Here is a 22,774-nt window from a genome sequence, read left to right on the forward strand (position 1 = left end):
ATTGAATCAGGCCCTGTATCACGGTCTTTTTTGCTTCAAAAGGAAGCAGAGGGAGGATCTTTCTGATGACTCTGAGAATGCCAAAGCAGATGGCAGATAGTCTAGTTGCCTGATGGCAAATGACAAAGACCTATCCAGCCAGATGCCAAGGCTCTTGATGGTATCCTTGGGTGCCGGAGCAGGGCCCAAAGAGGGTGGCCAAAGTGCATCGATGGAAGCTGGTGCGAGCCGACCCAGTAGCATGAGCTCAGTCTTGTCTCCATTGAGTTTGAGACAAGATTTGGTCATCCAGCTCTTGACCCTCTCCAGACAGCCTGCAAGATCCACCCCTTCTAAGGAGCCCCCTTCTTGAGCCAGAGAGACCACCAGCTGAGTATCGTCCGCGTAGGTAATGATCTTGATCCCATACGGATGGACGATCTCAGCCAGCGGTCTCATATAGACGTTGAATGACGTCGGGCTCAACGAAGATCCCTGCGGAACTCCACACCCCAGAGGCTTACTGGTAGAAGTGGCATTGCCCTCATAGACCAGGAAGGCTCTGTCGCTCAAATATGAGCTGAACCACTCCAGGGCTCTGCCAGATATCCCAGTATCCAGGAGACGATGCAGAAGGATACCGTGATTACCGGTATCAAATGCAGCGCTCAGATCGAGGAGATTGACTGCCACCGATCCTCCCCGATCAAAGATTTTCCTGGATTCCTCCGTGACCGCCAGCAGCGCGGTCTCAGTCCCATGCTTGGGTCAGAAGCCTGTCTGTGAGGGGTCGAGCAACTGGTTGTTTTCAAGAAAAGTTGTTAGTACACCATTTATGTACTTCTCAAGGATTTTGGCCGCCCAGGGCAGCAGGGAAATCGGACTAAAGTTGTTGAGATTCTTGGTGTCCAGGTTGTTTTTTTTTACAAGGGCCCGCACCATGGCCTGTTTCCAAGCCACTGGGACAATGCTTGTAGAGATTGAGGTGTTAAGTACTTCTAAAAAAGTAGGAAGAATGGTCTGAGCGACAGAGACTAGGGTATGGGGAGGTGCAGGATCACTGGGGGAGCCCGATTTCACCTGTCGCATAAGGGAAGTGAGTAGGTCCGCATTCAGCAGGGGAAATTCTGCCAATGCAAAGGGACAATTTGATTTAACTTCTTGCGAAGGGCAGAGAGGTAGCTCCTTCGAAATGATCTGCTCTGTAGGTGGGAAAGAGGAGTATATAAGATTGATTTTATGGAAAAAGAATTCTGCCAGATCCTCACAGCGGAGCAGAGGATTTTGATCAATTAATGGCGGTGTTGGAAGGTTAATAAGGCTTTTTACAATTTGATAGATCTCCTTGGAGCTGGAGCCGGCCTCTGCGATTTTATGAGTGTAATGTAAGGATTGAGCAATCTTTATGTCTTTTTTATAGGCTCTGATGGCCTCTCTATAGATAGTTTTATCTGGCTCAGCATATCCCAGCCGCCATTTCCTTTCCAGTCTTTTGCAGTAACACTTTTTCTCCCGGAGCTCGTCCGAGTACCAGGGAGCAGAAATCCTAGATCGTTTTAAAACAGTTTTCTTGATGGGAAGTGTGGCATTTAGAGAGTTTTTTATCCATTCATTGAACGTCTCATTGGCTAGCGATGGATTCTGACCAATCGACGGAATTGAGCTTTGTAGCTCGTGGGTCCACTGTTCCAACAGGATTTTTGACCAATTGCGTGTTTCTCGCACTGTCGGTGTGAGAACCGAAAACTTATCAGTCTTCCATACTAGGGGAATTAATGCGTGATCTGTCCAAGGGAGTGCTATTGGGGGGCAAACCTTCAAGTTAGAACAGTTACTGAACACCGGGTCTAACAGGCGACCTTTGGTATGTGTTGGGGATTGGACAAGCTGAGGCATCTGTAAAGCGGAGAAATCTCCAATTAATTTTCTGGCGATGTTATCAGTCGCATCGTCGAAATGGATGTTCAAATCTCCTAGGAGCGTATAGTTAGAGGGGGAGAAGGCAAGGTCTGCGACCAGCGGGGGCAATGATTCATGGAACTGTTTGGCTAGGCCCAGGGGACGATATATAAGTGCTCCAGAAAAACTCGTATTAGGGGAAAATTCCAGGGAAAAAGACAGGCTTTCGCAGTCAGTAAAGGGGTTGAGGAGGCTGCTACAAGTGAAGCAATCCCTGAAGATGATTGCTAATCCGCCACCCCTTTCATTGGCGCGATCCTGTCTTACGATTTGATAACCCGGCCCCAGAGTTTGTACTAGCTCAGGGTCGGAATACGGTGTCAACCACGTTTCGGTAAGAAAAAGTACGTCTGGTCTTATCTCGTCGAGTAACAAAGATAATTCTGTGCAATGCCTTGGCAAGGACCTGCAATTTAAAAGGTACATTCTAAATAGTTGTTGTTTGTCTACACGGGGCATTGGTTTAAGCTGCACATTACAATATCCACAATGGATAGGTATGTCTGGAGGAAGATACTTATGAACACAGATCAATTTTGCCTGTGTGCTAATCTCTCGTAAATCGGTGGGGGTATAGCTCCTAACAAACCTGTAGGAGATACAGGGTTTGTGGCCCCTGGCCCCGGCCGGACGCGGACGGGCACTGACGGGCGCAGACGGGCGCGCCGCCGGCACGCCCGCTGCGCTCGTCCGCTGCGCTTCCTAGGTAGGGGTGCCATTTTATGTGAGAAGGGGCGGGAGGAGCGGAGCACTAGTCTGCTCGGCCGGCTTCTCACCCAAGACGGCGGGACCCACGGGGGGAGAGGTCTCCAATGAATACGGTGAGACTTATGTGCAAAAAGCGCAGTTAGCGCTTTAAAAACAAGGACAACAAGAACGTTTTTTAAAAAACAATTAGCAGCAACAATTAGCAGCACTTGCAATAGTTACTGAGAAAGGTCCCGGCTTCCGCCTCAGGACGAGCAACACACCACACAACTAGCAATCAGCGGGGTGCATCTGGATCTCTGGCTTTTTTGTGAGAAGGGGCGGGAGGAGCGGAGCACTAGTCTGCTCGGCCAGCTCCTCACCCATGATGGCAGGACCCACGGGGGGAGAGGTCTCCAATGAATGCGGTGAGACTTATGTGCAAAAAGCGCAGTTAGCGTTTTAAAAACAAGGACAACAAGAATGTTTTTTAAAAAACAATTAGCAGCAACAATTAGCAGCACTCGCAATAGTTACTGACAAAGGTCGTGTGGTAATTGAGGCAGATACAGCGCTGGTCAAAGGGGGGCAATTAGCAGGTTCACAGCGCTTCAGGCAGGTCAGTGGTCTAGCGCTAAGTAGGGGAAGAGCTTAGCAGGTAGTCCAGGCAGTTAGGTCAGGGGGCAAGGCAGGACAGTGCAGGCCCCGATGAGGCAGAGGGGCGCAGAAGCGGCACCGCACAGTACCTGGCTGATCCCCAGTAGTCCTGGTAACACAAGAAAGTAGTCTTCTCTGCGCTTGGTTGTTCTGGCGCCCTTAGGAGGTGGTTCTTGGTTTCTGGAAGAGGGGGGGGGGGTGGTTGAGTTGAAGGCTGGTCAAGTTCCCTCAGAAGGTCACTGAAGAGGGTCCCTGGGTTCCCCTCCCGCCGGGCCAGATCAGTGGGCTAGCTCAGGGTTCCTCACTCTACTTGGAAGGCAGCACCTAAAACCTGTCACTCCCAGTGGCATAGGTCCCTGACTAGGCCCTACCGCCTAAATCTCCTGCGTGGGTCCCCCAGGTCAGTGATGCCCCAACTGACTGGAAAGTTTCCCTCCCTTTCCTTATATAGCGACAGTTGGCAGTGGCAGTTGGTGTCACCTCCCCTGTTCTAGAAGGTTCCAGGAGCTTCCCTTATTCTAGCTATGGGCAGGCTGGTATCGCAACATTGTTTAAGGGTTCCAGCCAGCTCCTGGCTACTAGAGTGCATCTACAAAGACCGCGCAGCAGTAGCAGGGGTCAGTGTCAGCCATGTTAGGGGAAGAGAGCACCTGCACCTTAACATTGGGAAACAATGGGAAGGTGCCCAGAGACCTAAGGCCAACAAAAAGTAGGTGGGAAAAATAAGGCAAGGGCGAAAAAAATAGGGAAAGACCACCCTAGGGCTGACAGGTCTAACAGTCACAGCATCCATACTCAGAATTCCATGCAACATCAGAGTCTCACAACATCCACACTCAACATTGCATGAATCATCATATTCTAACAGCATCCACACTCAGCATTCCATGCATCATCATATTCTCACAGCATTCACATTCAACATTCTGCGCATCATCACATTCTCACAGCATCCACACTAAGCATTCCATAAATCATCAATCATATTCTCACAGCAACCACACTCAGCATTCCATGCATTGTCACATTCTCACAACATCATTCCATGTATCATCACATTATCACAGCATCCACACTCAGTATTCCACAAATCATCATAGTCTCACAGCGTCCACACGCAACATTCCATGCATTGTCACATTCTCACAGCATCATAACATGCATCATCACATTGTCACAGCACTCACATCAACATACCATGCCTTAGTACATTCTCTCTCTCACACCATCCACACTCAGCATTTTACAGCATGCCACTCAGCACATGCATACACAGATACAACAAGTCACTAGATAATCCTCTTTTCCTACACTGAGGACAAACTAGACTTGCCACAACACTACATCATCCTCTTCCTAAACCCACTAGTGAAACAACAACTCTAGGATAACATGACAATCTCACACATTTTCTCCATTTTTCACAAGAAATCCACACATGCCGACAAGGACAATGCACTCCATCACACTCTCTCACACATACACTAAAGAGCAGCCCCACTCTTCAACATGCCAAACACCCAGTCACACTAGCTGGCAAAACCAACATGGCGTATCTGCATCCAACACCACACCCTCTGGAAAATGAACAATCACCAGTCTTCTCTGCCTTCAGTACTGCAAACCTGTCAAATCCTTCCCTTTGAGCAAAATGATGACTGTCCTTGTGTACATATAAGTGAAACAAGCACAGTAGAAAACAAAGACACACTATAAACTTCTCATTCATACACAGTGATGACTCGTCCCAGAGCACACTTAGCAGAACTTGTGGCTTCTAAGCACAGGACAACACAAGGAGTACAACACTTCCTGAGGTTTCGTCCTGCAAAAGGGCACAACTATTCCCTAATTTCGCTCATCCTCCATGCAACCTTACACCTCAGAGTACTACTCTTACCTGGTTCCATATGCCCTAAGTAGGGCAAAACTGGTCTGGGGCAGGGCCGGACTCGCCGTAGCAGGCATCGGGCATTTCCCTGGGAGGCTGGAAGGGTGGAGGCCAGTTTTGCAGAGGTGGGGGCCTGTTTTGTCACTGGGGGCCAGTTTTGCAGCAGTGCTGCAAAGTTAGCCCCCTGTAACAGAAGCAGCAGTGCTTCACACTTGCCCCCCGGGGGGAAGATCCAACAAAATTATCAGGGCGGATTTGGGTTCCTGGTCTCGGGCTGCATGTGCGATCTTCTGGAGGGGCCTTGCGTACTGGTTCAGGGTGCACTGTTCCCATGAGAAGCAGGGCCAGTACTGATTTGCATATGGTGGACATTTGTCTGGGGTGGCATGGTGGGTGAAAAATGGTGGACTGGAATGAGGCCTGAGCAATTGCCCGTGGATAAGATTAATCAAGGCGTTCTGGGCCAGATGTACGATGTTTTTTAGCGTGGGCAAACGGATTTAGACCCGTTTGCGCCCGCTAAAAACCTTGGGCCGATGCACAAAACCTATTTTGCGACTCGCTAATCAATTAGCCATTTGCAAAATAGGTTTTGCGACTCACTATTAGGAAGAGGCGTTCCCTTCCTAATAGTGACTCATGACCCATGTATGAATGTTTTGTGACCGCAGTAGCATTCGCAAAAAACACTTGCAAATTACCACCTACTTCAAGTAGGTGGTAATGCAATCGCAAATGGGAAGGGGTCCCCAGGGGACCCCTTCCGCTTTGCAAATGAATGCAAAAATATTGTTTAAGGACAGGCAGTGGCCCCAGGGATCACTGCATGCCCTTACAAAATGAAATTAAAACGTTTAATTTAGATTTTTTAAATGCATCCCGTTTTCCTTTAAGGAAAACGGGCAGCATTAAAAAAAAAGCTGCTTTATTTAAAACCCGTACCAGACATGGTGGTCTGCTGAGCCCAGCAGGCCATCATCCCTGGGAGGGCCTGCCATTCCCAATGGAGTCTCAAAATTTGAGTGCCTCATTAATATTAATGAGCCTCGCGTTTTGCGACCCCATTGGGAATCGCAATCAGTGTCTCTGACACTGTTGTACATAGTAAATTTCCAATCAATCAATCAATCAATCAGGACACTTATACATCGCACTACATACCCGTGAGGGTCTCAAGGCGCTGGGGGAGAGGGGGGGGGGGGGGGGGGGGTGCTGCTACTGATCGAAGAGCCAGATCTTGAGGAGTCTTCTGAAGGCCAGTAGGTCTTGAGTCTGCTGTAGGTTGGTGGGGAGGGTGTTACAGGTCTTGGCGGTGAGGTGGAAGAACGATCTGCCACCGAAGGTCGCTCTTCGGATGCGGGGGACTGTGGCGAGGCCGGTGGAGCGGAGCTGGCGGGTGGGGGTGTAGAAGCTGAGTCGTCTGTTGAGGTACGCTGGTCCGGTGCCGTGGAGTGCCTTGTGTGCGTGGGTGAGGAGCTTGAAGGTTATCCTCTTGTTGATGGGGAGCCAGTGAAGGTCTCTCAGATGGGTGCCTTGCAGTTGTCTCAGGAGCTTGGCCGACATTCCTCCGTAGAGGGCGTTTCCGTAGTCCAGCCTGTTGGTGACGAGGGCCAGAGTGACTGTTCTTCTAGTTTCGGTGGGGATCCACTTGAAGATCCTGCGGAGCATTCAGAGTGTTCGGATTGTGACTCGCAATCGAGCACAGATTGCAAGTTGCTATTTACTATGGTCGTACATCTGGCCCTCTATCTATTACCTTGTTCTTGTTGCTGCTGATGCTCTAAGTGCGATGGGTATGCCCAGATGTGGATCCTGAGCTTACAATGCCATAGGACACAATCTACACACTACTGAGGAGCCCCTGGTAGAGCAAAACCAGCCTACGGTTGCTACTGGCAAGGGTCTCGTTTGGTGTTTTGAGGCAGGCTGTTCCCATGAGGAGCAGCAGCATTACAGATCTGCAGAAGGCTGCCTTTGTCTAGAGAGGCATGGTGGGCAAAAAATGATGGACTGGAATGTGACCTAGCAAATGCCAATGGTTGAGATTAATTGCAGCATTCCTGCCATCATGTTGTTATACAGGAAAAATAAGAGCCGGTCCCCAAAAATGAGTACCGGTGGGCCTTACTGACATCTATCTGCTCAAATTAAGCACGTCTTTTGAGGTATTAATCCTACAAAATCCAGCCGATAAGCAATAACACATTCAGCCTGGGCTGCCACATATGACTTCTAAAACCCACAGCTGTTTGATGAAGTCACTTACGCCAGAGGAGACCAATCAGAAGACATGATTCTGCACAGAAAGGGTTCTGGTTCTGCAATGGTGCCGGCTTGTGGACAAATAGACTATCAGGGGTTGATGCAAAACTTAGACTGGCCCTCAGACCCAGTAGCTTCCCAAACATCAAACTGTATTAAATAATCTTGTCAACCTACAGAACAGTGCAAGGCAAAATTATTACTTCTGTGGAAAATGTACATATGACTAATATCATGGGAGATTTTTCCATATTTGGTGGTCTTCTTGAAAGGCCGGACAGGTTTTACTACTGGGTGGGCTTAATAACCCAGCCATCATTTTGTGAGCCCTTCACCTTTACAAATTGTGGCTGTCCATAGCAGGAATCTCAAACCATGCCACTTGTAGACGACAAGCACCAGGACACTCTCAGCCTAATAAATATCTCTTTTAAGGCATTTCTTTTGATTTGTGTAATATTTTAAACTTGAGAATAAAATAGATTAACTTTGGATTTGGGATGGTAAATGTATTTTTGAAGCAGGACATTGGATGTTTAGCTAAATTTATCCTTCCAGTATAAACTGTTCAACTTGATTCCTTCTTGATCCAAACATTTAAAATTCTGGCACTTTTTACTGGCTAGCAAAATATAGTAAGCCAAGATGCTAGAAGTAGAGATGGGCCTAAAAGTTGTGCAAAATTGGTAAATGTGGCACTTTCTTCAGTATGCAAAGTTTTCTGAGTACTCCAACTTAATCCACTTTGCAGGACAAGATTGTAACAACTAAAAAACTGAAAACAGTTAGTGAATTTCTCTGGAGGGACCCGGACAACTTCACAGTTTTTGTGAGCAAACCTTTAGTTTCCCTCATTGTAGTTCCTGCCACTCATGGATTGCACATCCTGCCTGCCCTACACTCTTCAGGGGGCAAGGCGGGCTCCACGAACCCTTCATTGGGCAGGACAATCTTGGCAGAACTGCACAGACCAAGGACACACAGCACAGATTGCTTGCAGACCCCAGAGCCAGATGCAATGCAGCAGCCTCCTCTGTTTCAACTCCTCCAAGGGGTGACTGCTGCAGATGGAGAGGGGGTGCTTATTCTGCTGGGAGGATGTATCTGACTCAGCTTCAAAGTCCAAGACATGGACAACTGGATACAAGGCAGACAACATGGGTCCTTGTTCGGGCAGGTCACACGCGGTCTCTTCAAAGAAGACGCTGCTCCAAGCAGATGAGACAAGCACACATGGACGTAAGCAAAGAGAAACAGTCCTATTATCAGCACAAATATCGACATGATCTAGTACATATCCCAGCTTCTCCTATGAGCCATGTGTGGTCCTGGGCAAAATATTGTTGTTTCCTGTGATGTAAATCTGTGAGAACCTCTAACAGCAAGCAGTCTGTAGGGCTAATTTAAAATGAAATCCAAAAGTTGTGATTTATTTATTTATTTTGAAAGTTTTATATAGCGCGAACAAGATCTTCGCAGATATCAGAGCGCTTTACATAGGTGAATAGCAGAATATACACAGAAACATCTATAGTGTTAAAAGTACAGTGAAATGATATCATAAACAATCAAGTAGTCAATTTCAAAGTGATACAAAAAGCAAAGGGTTCGAACAAGTAGTACAGATGAGCACTGAGTCTTTGAAGTTGATCCCCAGTAGTGTTTCAGGTGCATTTAGCCATGAGGATCGCTTTTACTTCTTTCTTGAAAAGAATGGTAGATGGGATGAGTCTGATTTCAGGGGGGAGTGAGTTCCAAATCCTGGGAGCCATTCCTGAGAAAGAGCGTTTGTAGGTTTTTTCTTTGCGGAATCTTTTAGGCTTTAGCAAAAGATTGTTTGTGCCTCTAGTGTTTCTGGATCCTCCAGAAATCGTCAGCTTCTGAGCGAGGTATCTAGGTGAGCTAAGGTGGACAGCCTTGTGTGTCAGACAAGCGATTTTCAGGTGTATCCTGGCTTCAAAAGGCAGCCAGTTCAGGGATTTGAAGTCAGGGGAGATGTGTGAGTGTTTTTTTGATCCAGTGATAAGTCTCGCTGCGGCGTTTAAAGAGGCTCTTATGGGTGCCGTAGTAGCTCGGGGGAGACCGCAGAGGGCGGTGCTGCCGTATTCTATTCGAGGAATGACAAGTGATTGTACCGCAGCTTGGAAATCTTTGGCTGGAAGGAAGGGTTTAAGTTTCCTAAGGGTGTTGATTTGGAAATTTGCTCCCTTAGTTGCTTTGTTGATGTGTTCCTGCATGCTGAGATTGGTGTCGAGTGTTATGCCCAAGGATTTCGCTGAGTCCACGATGGTGGGTTGAACATTGAGTGCCGTTAGGTGTTTAAGCCATATTTGTGCGGTAGTGATCTTCGCGGGAGGTGAGATCAAAAGGAACTCTGTTTTGAGGGCATTAAGTTTGAGATGATTAGCGGCCAACCAGGATTGGGTGCTACTGATCGTTGAATTCAAGAGCGTGATGTCATTGGGTGATTGAAGTTTGAGATAAAGTTGGGTGTCATCAGCATACATGTGGAAGTGCACATTGGATTCTTGTAGCAAGGTGGTGAGAGGTTCCATAACTAGGTTGAACAGAGTTGGGGATAGGGAGGATCCTTGTGGTACGCCTAGCGATACAGGTCTTGGCGCGGACATCAAGTTGTTGCTCTTGAATTTCTGCGACCTGTTATGCAGAAAGGACGTGAACCATTTGAGCACAGTTCCAGATAAGCCCATTCTTGTGTTTAATAGGTCGAGTAAATTCTCATGTTTGACGGTGTCAAATGCGGAGGAGAGATCAAGGAGGATTAGGAGGCAGGTATCGTTGTGATCTAGGATTTGGAGGGCGTCATCGATTATGTGAGTCATAGCAGTTTCAGTACTGTGATTTGCTCTGAAGCCTGATTGATGAGAGTTGAGAAGATCAAACTGAGTAATGTGTTTAGACAATTGTATTTGTACGCATTTTTCCAGCAGTTTGGCAAGAGTCGGAATGTTGGTGATGGGGCGGTAGTTGTTGAGGTCTGAGGGGTCGGCTGTAGGTTTCTTTAGCAAGGGTGTGACTTGTCCCACTTTGAGGGAGTCGGGAATGGACCCTTGTAGAAGTGAGCTGTTAATGATTTTAGTCCAGAGTGGAAGGAGCGACGGGGTAAGGACTTTGACAGCGTTAGCAGGAAGAGGGTCCGTGAGGTGATTGGAAGGTTTCAGAGTGCTGAGCAGTTTGCCAATTTCTTCTTCCGTGTAGGTGACAAAGGTTGACCAGATGGCATTGTTTTTTGGTTTAGTTGGTGCTATGTAGAGGGGTTTGGGGTAGCGGCTTGCATCCATGAGAAGGTCATTCTTTATGTTGTCAGTTTTTTGGATAAAGAAAGAGGCGAAGTCTTCGCAGGAGGGAGCTTCACCCATAGTGTTGAGAGGTTGGGGGTGTTCTTTGGATTGCGTTCGGATAAGCTCAAACAGCTTTCTCGGACGATTTTTGGCTAGGTCAAGCTGACGGCTGAAGAAGACTGATTTTGAGCGTTTTATTTTCCTGAAGTAGGCATTTCTCTTTTTCTTCAGGGTTTTTAGGTTCAGTGCAGAGGGAGCTGATCTCCAGGTGCGCTCTGCCATTCGCATGGCGCGTCTGTCGTCATTGAGACTCCCGTCGTACCAGGGATTGGAGATTTTTGCGGAGGCTTTTTTTAGCTGCAAGGGTGCGACTTCATTAATTATTGAGGACATAGTGTTAAGATAGTGATCAGTCAAGGATTGGACGTCCTTAACGCCAGTAGGAGGAAGTAGTGAATTGCAGCTGTTGGGGGGCAGAGGGTTTGAGTTTAGTTTTTTCATGTCTCTTTTCCAGATTTTGGGCCTGGCAGATTGAACAGGGTTAAATTTAACTTTTACATTGATGAAGAATGTGATAATATGATGGTCTGACCAGTCACAGGGTTGGATAGATTCGAGTTGGATAGAGGCTTCTTTGGAGATGATAAGGTCGAGGATAGAGCCTTTCTTGTGAGTTGGACTATTGCAGATTTGAGTGAGGTCAAGGGCGTTAAGGAAATTCTTCAGACCTTTTACCACCGCATCATTGTGATCGTTCCAGTGGAGGTTGAAGTCACCAAGGTATATTTGTGTGAGTTGTCGCCCGGAGTTGGTTGAGATCATATCCATGATTTGCTGGGAGAAGGTAAGGTTGTCGCCGGGTGGGTGATACACGCCGTGAAGAGTGCAAATCGGTTTGCCCTCACTGATAATATTGAGGCAGATGTATTCACATGAGGTTGGGGAGGGTAGGGAGGGGGAAGTTACTTTCAGGACAGAGAGGTTGCGCCTGTGTATACATGCGATTCCGCCACCTTTTTTATTGCCAGTCCTGTCAAGTCTGGTGATGTGGTAGTTGGGGGGAACCAGAATGTCCATTATAGGTGTAGAAGATTCTGTTAGCCATGTTTCAGTCATGATGATTAAGTCAAGATCCAGTTTTAGGATGAGATCGGCGATAGCGAAGGAGTGTTTTGCGGCTGATCTGCAGTTGAGGAGAGTGCATTTGAGACGGGGTGTGTCGAGGGTGGAAGGGGGTTCTAGAGCGAGAGGGACTTTACTCAGGTTACTATGGATAGCTATTCTGTTGTTCAGTGTGGGGGGTCTAAGGGGATTGGAGTGAATCGTGGGAATGGCAGTGAGAGTGTCGGGTGTATTGATATGGGGAGCTGGGTCGTAGGAGCGGAGGAGGGCGATTGTGTCTAGGTCCGAGAGAGGATTACAGGAGCGATGGGGGCGGTTTTCGCGGTTGTGAACAGGGATTGTGGTCCAGTGCGGTGGGAGTCGAGTGCGAGAGTTCGCCACCCGGGTGGAGGTCCAGTTGGGAGGGGAGGTGATGGTGGAGGCGCGTGCGGGCTGTCTGGGATGAGTGCTGAGTAATTGTTTGATGATGTGAATGTCTTGTTTGATCTGGTGGAGGGTGTTGGGTGAGGGGTGACTGGATTGTGATAGGCAGAGTAGATGTTGTTTGATGATGTGCATGTCTTCTTTGAGCTGGAGGAGGGAGGTCGTAGTGCAGTCCGGTGTGAGCGATGTGTTGGAGGTGGGGATGGGAGGGTCGGTCGTTGTGTTGGGGGTGAGGATGGGAGGGTCGGGCGTGGGTGACAACGGGGAGATGTTGGAGGTGTGGTTGAGAGTATTGGTGGTAGGCGGAGAGTGCAGGGTGGAGGATGGACGTTTATTAGTGGTGAAGGGGGCGCATGTACGGTAGTGCGGGGTGAGAATGGGGGGGGAGGTGGGGTTGTATGTGGTTCTTTGTTGAGGAGTCGTAGTTGAAGAGTTAGGGGTAGCGTGTTCTGCGTGGTTGGTTAATGAGTGGGGGTGAGGGCTGAGAATGGGGGGGGACAAAGGGTGGGGTTTAACTGTGAGCTTGTCGATCAGATGCTTAGCTTGATTAGGCGGGATGTGGGTGGGGGCTGTGATGTCATGGGTGACAAGAATGGGAATGTGGGATGGAGTATGGGGGGAGGGGGTACGGCTGGTGTATGTGGGGCCAAGATCAATGTCAGTGATTGAGGGGTGTGGGGTAGCAGCAGTGGATGGGAGCATGGCTAAGGTGCCGGTGGTGTAGGAGAGGTGCGTGTCGTTTTGGGGCTGCGCTAGATTAGCGGCGTTGTTGGTATGGGAAGTGGTGTCAGGGGTGAGCGGAATGGTTGTGGTATGAGTGGGGATCAAGATGTTGGTGGGGGGGGGTGTGGCTGGTGTGCGAGGGGGAAAGGTCTGAGTCTGTGAATGAGGAATGTGGTGTAGCTACAGTAAGTGGAGGAATGACTGTGGTGACGGGGGTAGAGGAGAGGTGCGTGTCGTTTAGGGGCTGAGCTAGGAGAGAATGGTTGTGATTAGGGGCTGTGAAATCAAGGGTGATAGGACTGAGAGTGCTGTGTGTGCTGTGAGTGGGGGTCCGTGGTTTGGAGAGGTGCTGTATGAAAGTGGGGAACAGGTTGTCTAGTAGTTCCAGGTTCCTGTCTGTGGATTGGATAAGGACAATCCCGTTGTTATAAATAGTGATGGTGGTTCTGCCCGGGAGGAGTTGGGAAGGTGTGATGGTGAGTGTACGGCCATGAGCGGATTTCCTAGCATTGGAGACGGTGAGTAGGGAGAGGAACGTTTTTCTCCATTGAGCTCTTCGTGTGGTGTGGAAGATGATATCAATGTTTACGGCACCATTGACCGGTGAGAAGTAGGTGTCTGCAAAGGGGGTTTCAGGGTGGGACCTCAGTAGATTGTGTTTAAAGCGTTTTGCAGCGTTTTCGGAATGTTTTCACCTTTGCATTGTAAGCTGCTGGCGATGCACCCACTGAGCTGCAATGTAGCCGACAAAAAGGGTCCCACACTGACAGATCACTCATTTAAGAAGGAAGGACTGTGTAGGTACTGTCCCAGAAGACACTCTCTTTTGTCCAAATATTCTTAGGGAGAGAACCCCACCAGGTGGGCACGAGCTTTGGGCTACTAAGAATGCCGCACAAGATCCTTATGCTTATCCCTGCACAGCTAAGGAAAATGGTCATACATTCCTTGGTCACCTCACGACTGGATTACGGGAACTCACTCTTCTTGGGCGCGCCCAAATACGTGAGTAGGAAGTTACAGGTAGTTCAGATCCCTTCGGTTAGACCCCTGTATCAAATCCCAAGGAAAGAATCAGTTTCGGCTCACCGCAGAAACTTACTCTGGCTTCCGATCGAGGCCAGAACTGAGTTCAAAGCACTTTGCCTAACCCACTGAGCTATAAATAACAAAGTGCCCAGCAGGATCAGGAAGCTGGTGTGCCCACATCTTCCTAACAGATGTTTGAGGTCAGGCTCTGAGCACCTGTTAAAAACCACCAGAATAAAAAGGGCCAGATGGGGTGGGAGAGCTTTTTCCTTCTTGGCGCCCAAGCTGTGGAACTCACTCCCGCGAGAGTTCAGATTTACTTCCGCAGAGGCAACATTTTGAAAAAAATTGAAAACATGGTTGTACATCAAGGTCAACTGAGTGCCTGTTCTCCCGCTGTGATTTGATCTGTCCACTGCTTAGCTAGCCGCGGTCGGTAGTGGGAGTACCTGCCGGGCGGTGACTTGGGGAAGGGGAGGGACAGGGTGGGGGGAAGTAATGTATGGATTATACAGCTTTACAGGTAACTAAACATATAAATCAAAAAAACGAATTTCGTTGCGTGCACTGCATCACCAAATGCGATGCAGTGCGCGCAACGAAATTCGTTTTATTTATTTATATGTTTACGTACATGTAAAGCTCCGTAACCCATACATTACTAACCCCCACCCTGCCCCTCCCCCTCCCCACGTCACCACCCGGCAGGTACTCCCCCCACCGTCCGCGGCTGCGCTTAGCGCTGGGAAGCCTTTGGGTAGACAGGCGCTGTATAAATCCTCTTAACATTAACCCCTTCCACGCTGATGACGAGCTGGGCTCGTCATGGTGTAGCCTCCTCGCACACTGATGACGAGCCCAGCTCGTCATATATGATGGACTTTTGAAAAATCCAGCACAGGAGGAAAATATCGCTAGCAGCGATGGTGTTAATATTAACACCAGATGGACCCTGATGGTGAGCATGGCAAACATTGGTAAACAGAAAAAAATGGTTATTGCTAATTGGTGATTTCCTGCATGATGATGCATGATGATGTATACCATGCATGTCATGCATGTTATCATGCATATGCAATTGTACTTCATGATGTGGTAGCCATTTTGACTTTTTTGCAAATTTAGCATTCCAAGATGGTGGACGCCTATTTTGGATAGGTAGATTTTTTTTTCAGTTTGCAAAAGTGCATTTAGAGAGAGGAGCAGCCTGGTAGCAAGTTGCAGCACCCTCAAAATTGTAAAAAGTCAGAACAAAATGCATTAAATAAATAAATGGGACGAGGATAGGAAAAGAGCAAGAAAACCCATACACTTCAATAGATTACTAAAGTAAACGAAAAAAGTAGTTCCTTAAATGTAACCAGTAAAAGAATCGAGTCATCTAATGAAAAGGATGGTAAAGAAGCCATGCTGGGGTTGCAGAGTGGAATGGGGAAACAATAAGAGGAAAAAAAGCTGCGAAATAAGAAACAAGCCCGTGAGATTGACAAGAAAGCAAACCAGTGATAAGCAGTGGGCGGACCCAAACCTTGTAGTAAGTCTTGGTATTGTCCACAATATTCCTTACATCATGAAACAGCCAAAGGCTGTACTCTGAAGGCAAAACCTGCAAAGAGACCATTCTGTAAGAGATGGCCGTTAATAGGGCAGACTTTGATGATTTCAGTCAATGCTACACAGAATGTGTTAATGTTTAGGTACAGCGGTACTGTCTCATGCTGTAACGGCTACCTGGTTTTAGTAAAGATTAAGACTAGGATGAAGAGGTAATAAAGAGGTAATTAAGATCAACTTTCTTTCAATTTTGGTAGAAAAGGTATCTAAGGTAATGGTGATGACAAACTTCACAACCTCATCAAGTTGAACAGGTATCGCCTTTGCAAACAATTATCCTATGGGTGAAATGACCTGCAAAATATTTTTGGGAGGTGGATTTTTCCTGCAAATGTATTTGCTGTTTTTTTCTACAGTATAACGTACGCTTTTTCTTTTTTTTTAACTTAATTAGGTGTCCAGAAATTGAGGCACTAATTTGAAAAAGTTGGTGAAGTATAACTTTGCCAAGTTATAACACCCTTAAACTAACCCACAGGTTGATTAATTGATTCAAAGAAGGTATGATTGGGACTTGTGTTTTCTAGGCTCCATAGCCAAGAACGTAGAGAATTGAATATAAGCACCATTTTCTTGTCGACATGTTTCAACGATACATGTTACCTACCAATGAAATGCATTCAAACCCTTACCTTTGGCACATCCCGTCGGATCACTTTGGGCCCAAAGAAGTTATCAGATGTGTATCTCAAGCCAGTTCCAGTCAGCGTATTACCCCCCTTGTAGGTTATGTTTCGGATGGCCTGCATCACTTGTGTACCATTTCTGTAGCGGGTAAATGTAAACTCTGTCCTGAAAAGGAAAGCAGGTAAAGATGCTGTTAATTGCAGCCTCAGAAAAGCTGGACAAAGTATAAGTATGTGCTCGGGGCCTGCTCCACTACAGTAATCAATGACATTGAAGGATTTAGAACACCTCAGAAAGATATTTCTGGAATTTCATTAAACACTGAATACATGGCTACTACAGTTTGTAGTTAATTTAGATATTTTGTGACCCTCTCAGACATCTTCATGCAAAGATAGCCTACAAAATTCACATGCAGTGATATCCCTTTGTAAAAGGACACACCGCCTTCTGTCCCAGAAGGTCTTTGTATTGGTTTTCTGGCCTGGTCTGAAATTCAGTAAAGTGTATCTTTGTTCTTTCAGAATTGTATGTTGATCACTCCCATGTGGTGCTCAGTTCCTAAAACATAACTTTCAGACTCTGTAGTAAACTATGAAATAAGGCCAAATTCAGGTAAGTAAACATATAAATAAATAAAACGAATTTCGTTGAGCGCACTGCATCGCATTTGGCGATGCAGTGCTTGCAAAAATATTTGTTTTATTTATTTATATGTTTACTTACCTGTATTTGGCTGTATTCCGTAGTTTACTACCCCCCACCCTGCCCTTCCGACGCCCCACGTCACAGCCCGGCAGCACTCCCACCACAGGGCGCTACTGCTTACAAGTTACAACCCTTTTCCCTTACCCACCCTAAACAAAACAAAAAAACACTCCTAGCACACCCATACCATTAACCACCCCAAAACACCCTTACCCTAATATATACCTATGCATCAATAATTTTCCAGAAATTATTGGTACTGCATTCGAATATTATGGCCATGCTTGATAGCATTAAATCACTTGCAGTTATAGTGCATATTACCAAAGTTATCGGAATAAAGTGGCCGCGTGCATTGCACTAAAATTAGTGTGTTAGGGCCAGATGTATCAAAGGGTTTTACCTATTCTGTGTCTATGGGAAAATGTGTTCATACATTTGGCCCTAAGTCTTGCAATCCTCGCTCGTAATTGCTGGAACATTATTGCTGCATTATGGGAGATGTGTGAATCTATTATAGAATCACATGACCATTGATTTAAATACACACGTGTCTTGCCGAATGTGAACAGCATACCTGTGATCAAATCATAACTGCTGAAACGTGTAAGGATTATTTGCGTGCAGACATTCCCACCCCCCCCTCTGACTAAGGAATCTCTGACTTCCATAATACCCCTTGTCAAATCCGGCTCCCCGTTAGATCCCTGCCCTGCTCATATTCTCCGTCACATCTTTACCACTTGTCCAGACCCCCCCCTTCACCTCCTCAATAGTTCTCTTTCCCAGGGCGTGGTACCTAATCCACTTAAATCAGCGGTCATTGTACCCATCTTGAAAAAGCTGGGCGCGGACCCCTCAATCCCCGTCAATTTTCACCCCATCTCCCTCCTGCCATTCCTGGCGAAAGTGCTCGAGCGCCATGCCACCTGCGCTCTGAGCTCTTTTGTGGAGAAGTACGGAGCTCTTGCCCCCCGCCAGGCCGGGTTCCGCCCTGCACACTCTACGGAGTCCGTAGTCCTCTCGGTCCTTGACAACCTCAGGGAGGGAATGGACACCAACCAGCCCCAGGCCTTGGTCCTCCTCGATCTCTCAGCCACTTTTGACACGGTGGATCATACCATCTTGCTTTCCCATGTCAGGGCGGCGGGGATCGGGGGCACCGCGCTGGTTTGGTTATCCTCCTTCCTGAGGGACCGCACCCAGGCAGTCCGCCTGGGTGACTTTACTGCGGACTTTCGGAAAGTTCAGTGCGGGGTTCCCCAAGGCTCTTCCCTTTCCCCTCTTTTGTTTAATCTTTATATCGCCCCTCTTATTTACTCACTGCAACAAATGGAGGTCGCCGTGTTTAATTATGCGGACGACCTCCAGCTTGTCTTCAATATGTCTTCTTCCCCCTCTTCTGTTCTTAACTTCCAATCTATTATGATCCATATCCGGGACTGGATGAACCACAACCATCTGAAACTCAACCCAGACAAGACCGAGCTGGTGTTGACGGGTGGTTCATCCAGCCCCTGGTCTTCTTTATTTTGGCCCCCCTCCCTAGGCTCTCCACCTGTCCCCTCTACCTCAGTCAAAACATTAGGCATTAATCTCAACTCTCAACTCACCCTTCACTCCCAGGTTAGCTCTGTGGTTTCTTCTTCCTTCCTTTCACTGCGCACTATACGCAGGGTGTCCCGTTTTTTTTCCTTTGCTGCCCTCAAATTGATCACCCTGGCTATGGTGGTCTCCCGCCTGGATTACGGCAACGCCCTATATGCAGGTATACCCGCATATAGTCTACGGCATCTGCAGCAGATTCAAAACCAGGCGGCGCGCCTGGTGTTCAAACTCCCTAAGTCTCACCACATCACTCCCCTCCTAAAGTCTCTCCATTGGCTCCCTGTCCGTGCCCGTGTCCAGTTTAAGCTCGCCTCCATCACCTTTCAAGCACAACCGGGGCACAGCACTGGCTTTCATCTCATCTGAGATCACCCCCTATGTTCCCACCAGGGAACTACGTTCATCTACCCAGTCCCTTCTTACAGTCCCACGGTTCCGGAGAAAGAAATGGGGAGGTTCGAAGTTTGCGACCCTTGCCCCGCTCCTCTGGAACTCCCTGCCTCTCGAGCTCAGAGCCCTAACCCTATATCCGCATTTCCGGAAGCAGCTCAAAGCTCATCTGTTCACTAAATCCTTCAATTAACCCATTAGCAGTCTGTTTTTCTTCATCCAGCTCCAGCCCCTTCGCTCAGATCTTTTTGTTAGTTGTAGCGCCATGAAACCGCTGGTGTACGCGCGCTCTATAAATAATTTTAAATTCAAATTCAAATTCATGAATAAATGTTTGGTGGTTATCTGAAACTGGGCTTCGGCCTCTTCTGCTTCTGGCAATATACATATATATATATAATGTTAAAAAGTAGGCGTTTCACTTAGCTTATAAATATTTATCATATTGTTTTAAAGGTATGCATGGTAAAAACATGTGTGGTGAAGGCATTTCATGGTAAAGGCATTGTGTGGTAAAGGATGCATGTGTGGTATGAACATACAGGATTAAGGCACTGCGTGGTAAAGGAATTGTGTGGTGATGGTATGCTTTGTTATATCATACAACCAAGGCCTACCCCTCATGGAAAGGGTGGTGCCACCAACAGGCCACTGCCTATGAGAGAGTGTTAGGTAAATCCAGCACATTTTCCTTCAGACAAGTCTTCCTCTGTCAAGAGCATCCATAAATGTTCATTAGGGGATGCCGCGAGTAGCCGGTGCCACCCAAGAATCTGCAGTCTGGTCGTCAGCAACTGCTGGTTTCAACTCATCATGAAATGGCTTTTGCAAATATTTCTGAATCACAATTAGGAAGTGGTTTGGAAGTGATGTCCCCTCCAATGTGCGAGTTGTGAAGGGACGTGTCAATGGTTTGAGATGGCACCTGCGGATGCCAATCAAATATTGATGTAGGGGTGGTAACTAATTTGCAAAGGGGAAGATGAATCTGAGGGACAGCTTCCTTGTTGGGAGTCATGGCCATTATGACTATCCTTTTTGTGATGTGATTTACTAGTACATCAGACCCATGGCAAGATGTTGGACAAAGTGCTAAAGCGGATGTGGAATTTGCACCCACTTGTGGGACCTGCTGAATGATGCAGTAGGCCCAGTAAAACATCCCTTCGATAAAGTAAGTACTAGAAGAGGATATGTATGAATGCTGATGATGGCAAGGCTGGAGACAGGGCAAGTAAACAACTGGCAGGAGGAGTGAAATAGAGGAAAAAAGGTGGAATGGAAAACTCCAACTGGGCCAAATCAGCATCAGGACCAAATAGGAGCACCGGGTAAGCCAAACCAGAGCCAGGGCTGCACTCAGGCAACTGTAGGCAGTTGACTTTCGGTGTCACCACAGGTGGCCAAATGAGTAACAAATGGATTAAAAATAGCATTGTTTGCATAGGAAAAGGAGAAGACAAAGGGTAAAAATATTATTGTGCCCGGGGCTCAGGAAATCCTTGCACCACAGCTACCAAGAACATATGGACGAGAGTTGAGAGGTGTGGTTCACTCTGCTGTGCATTAACCAGAGTGACAGATATGCATACATGTGTAGTCACTGTGTAGCCTTGTTCTGCGACTCCGTGTTTGGATTGTCTGTAGACCAATTCCACTCCCCTGCATCCCACTCCACTATACCACCTTCCACTCTCCTCAACTCCACTCTACAACACTACACTCTGTGAAAGTGCACTGTATGACACTCTCCTCACTCTACTGTACCACATTCAACTTAATGACACTCCACTCAATGATACGAAACTGGGACTGGGTAAAGAGGGCTGGTGCAACCAATCACACCCAGCCTAGCTCATTAATATTCATGCAGTGCGTCACAGTTGTGTGACTCATTATGCATACCAATGCATCCAGGGGTGGGGCCCGCACTCGACATCAGATGCCCACCCGTGTAATAATCCAGGTATGTCACTATCATAGGCAAGTCATAGAGGTAGAAATGGGACACATGACAGCCACTAATTTAGCAAAGCATGTGGTTGCCACATACTGTCCTTCTTGATGGTCACTGGCTAGCAACCTATAAGCATAATATGTCCCAGTTGTTTAGTAAAAGAAATTCACATTATTTACAAATGTTTGCAGGAACATTAACATAGGCTTTTCTGAATTTTGAGAGAGAGGTCGTGGGCACAGGGTTCATGCCCAGATCCTGGTGTTTGATGCACAGAACCAGAGAGGTGAAAGCCTTCGTGGGATGAAACAAGCAAAAGGGTCAGTATGGGGATCTCCACTGGAGACCATCTCTTAGGACATGAGGGCAGTGTCAAAAGGGGGCAACTCAAAGACCCTTACCTGGGGTCATCGCTGTACTGCACCACTCCGAAACGCACCCTGTCCTCGCTGACCACGTTCACAAATGGGACCACCAGCCCTTCCATGAACTGTTTGATCATCACGAAGTTGGCCCTCCCAATGCTGGAGGACCCGTCCACCACGAAGACCACGTCTGAGGAGTACACATTGGAACATGTTCCTGGAAGGAAGAGGTGAGAAGACAACCTGGTTAGTGCGCCGAAGGCCAGGAGCGCATCCGTGTCCATTCCAATGTCCCCCGTCAACCTCCAGCCACGGAAACCTCAAACACAAGACACAGCATTAGGATGGAGAGAGCACAGAGATTGAAGCCAGTCTTAGTTTACCAGAAGATTATACTTTGCAGTCCTGGGCTTTTTTCTACATTGTGAGATATTTTTATCTTTAATTAAATTGAACCAAACTAAAAAATTTACATAGAATCTTTGTCTGGACGTTTACCTTTTCTATGCATAATGGCACTTCTTGGCAGTAATAGCTTTTTCCAATGTATATATTAGGCAGAAGCATTTTCCTAGTGATAAATAGGAAGGCGTGCAACAAAAATTGTTGCGAAAGTCAGGATTTTTCATGCTGATGTGGAAAATCAAAAATGTACAACCTTTGCGAAGTTGAGATTTTTTCATAGCCCTTTGCAGAGCTTGCAAACATTTTGCAGCTTCACGCCTCCATGGAATGTAACATTTTTACTGGTATACTTTTGTTAGAAAAGGTTTTCTGCTGCGTCTTCATCGACGTATTATCATTTTGAGATTTTACAGTATTCATTGTAACTGTGTGGTCTTTGTTGAATTTTGGAAATCTACTAGGGCCCGATACGGGTAAATCTGATTTACCGACTCTAGAATACCGAATGTTAACGATTCGGTATTCTAGAGTCGGTAAATCAGATGTAGGTAAAAAAATCGGTAATGGCCATTGATTCCTAGGGCCTTGAGGCCCATAGGAATCAATGTCAATTACCGAATCGGTAAATACCGATTTTGCATAGGGGACAGGGTGTCACTTTGACACCCTGTTGCACCCCATATTCAGGCTTGTGTGCCATGTGACCCACAGACATGCCCTTAGGCACAGGTGTACATGCACAGGTGCATGTACACAGGTATTCGTTATTTACCACCAAATAGTATTTGGTGGTAAATAACAAATCGGTAATGGCCTGTGGCACTGTTTAAACTGCCACCTACATCTGTATTTACCGATTCGGTATACCAATTCTGTAACTATAAGGCCCCCTACATGTCAAACAGCAAATACCGGTCGGTAACGGTCGAAATTGGCCGTTAGCGACCGGTATTTGCCAGCCTACATCTGGCCCCTGCAGAACATTAATATTTCTCAAAATAAAGCATTGCAGCATTGATGAAGAGCATCATTCATCCCACCTATGAAACATCGATTACCCCCACTG

The 22,774-nt window shown here is 47.1% G+C and overlaps 1 protein-coding gene across 1 annotated transcript in view; it reads right to left on the reverse strand.

Moving 5' to 3' along the window:
* Window positions 1-22,774, reverse strand: part of LOC147693061 (collagen alpha-1(VII) chain-like) — a 398,052-nt gene that overhangs the window by 270,557 nt on the left and 104,721 nt on the right. The window contains exons 3-4 of the mRNA XM_086939575.1: window positions 21,340-21,520; window positions 16,281-16,440 (exon numbers count right to left, since the gene is read on the reverse strand). Of these exons, the coding sequence (XP_086795701.1) occupies window positions 16,281-16,440; window positions 21,340-21,520 (341 nt within the window). The remainder of the gene's footprint in view (window positions 1-16,280; window positions 16,441-21,339; window positions 21,521-22,774) is intronic.

The sequence above is a fragment of the Lissotriton vulgaris genome, chromosome 9 (genome assembly GCF_964263255.1).
Source record: "Lissotriton vulgaris chromosome 9, aLisVul1.2, whole genome shotgun sequence".
Lineage (NCBI taxonomy): Eukaryota > Metazoa > Chordata > Amphibia > Caudata > Salamandridae > Lissotriton > Lissotriton vulgaris.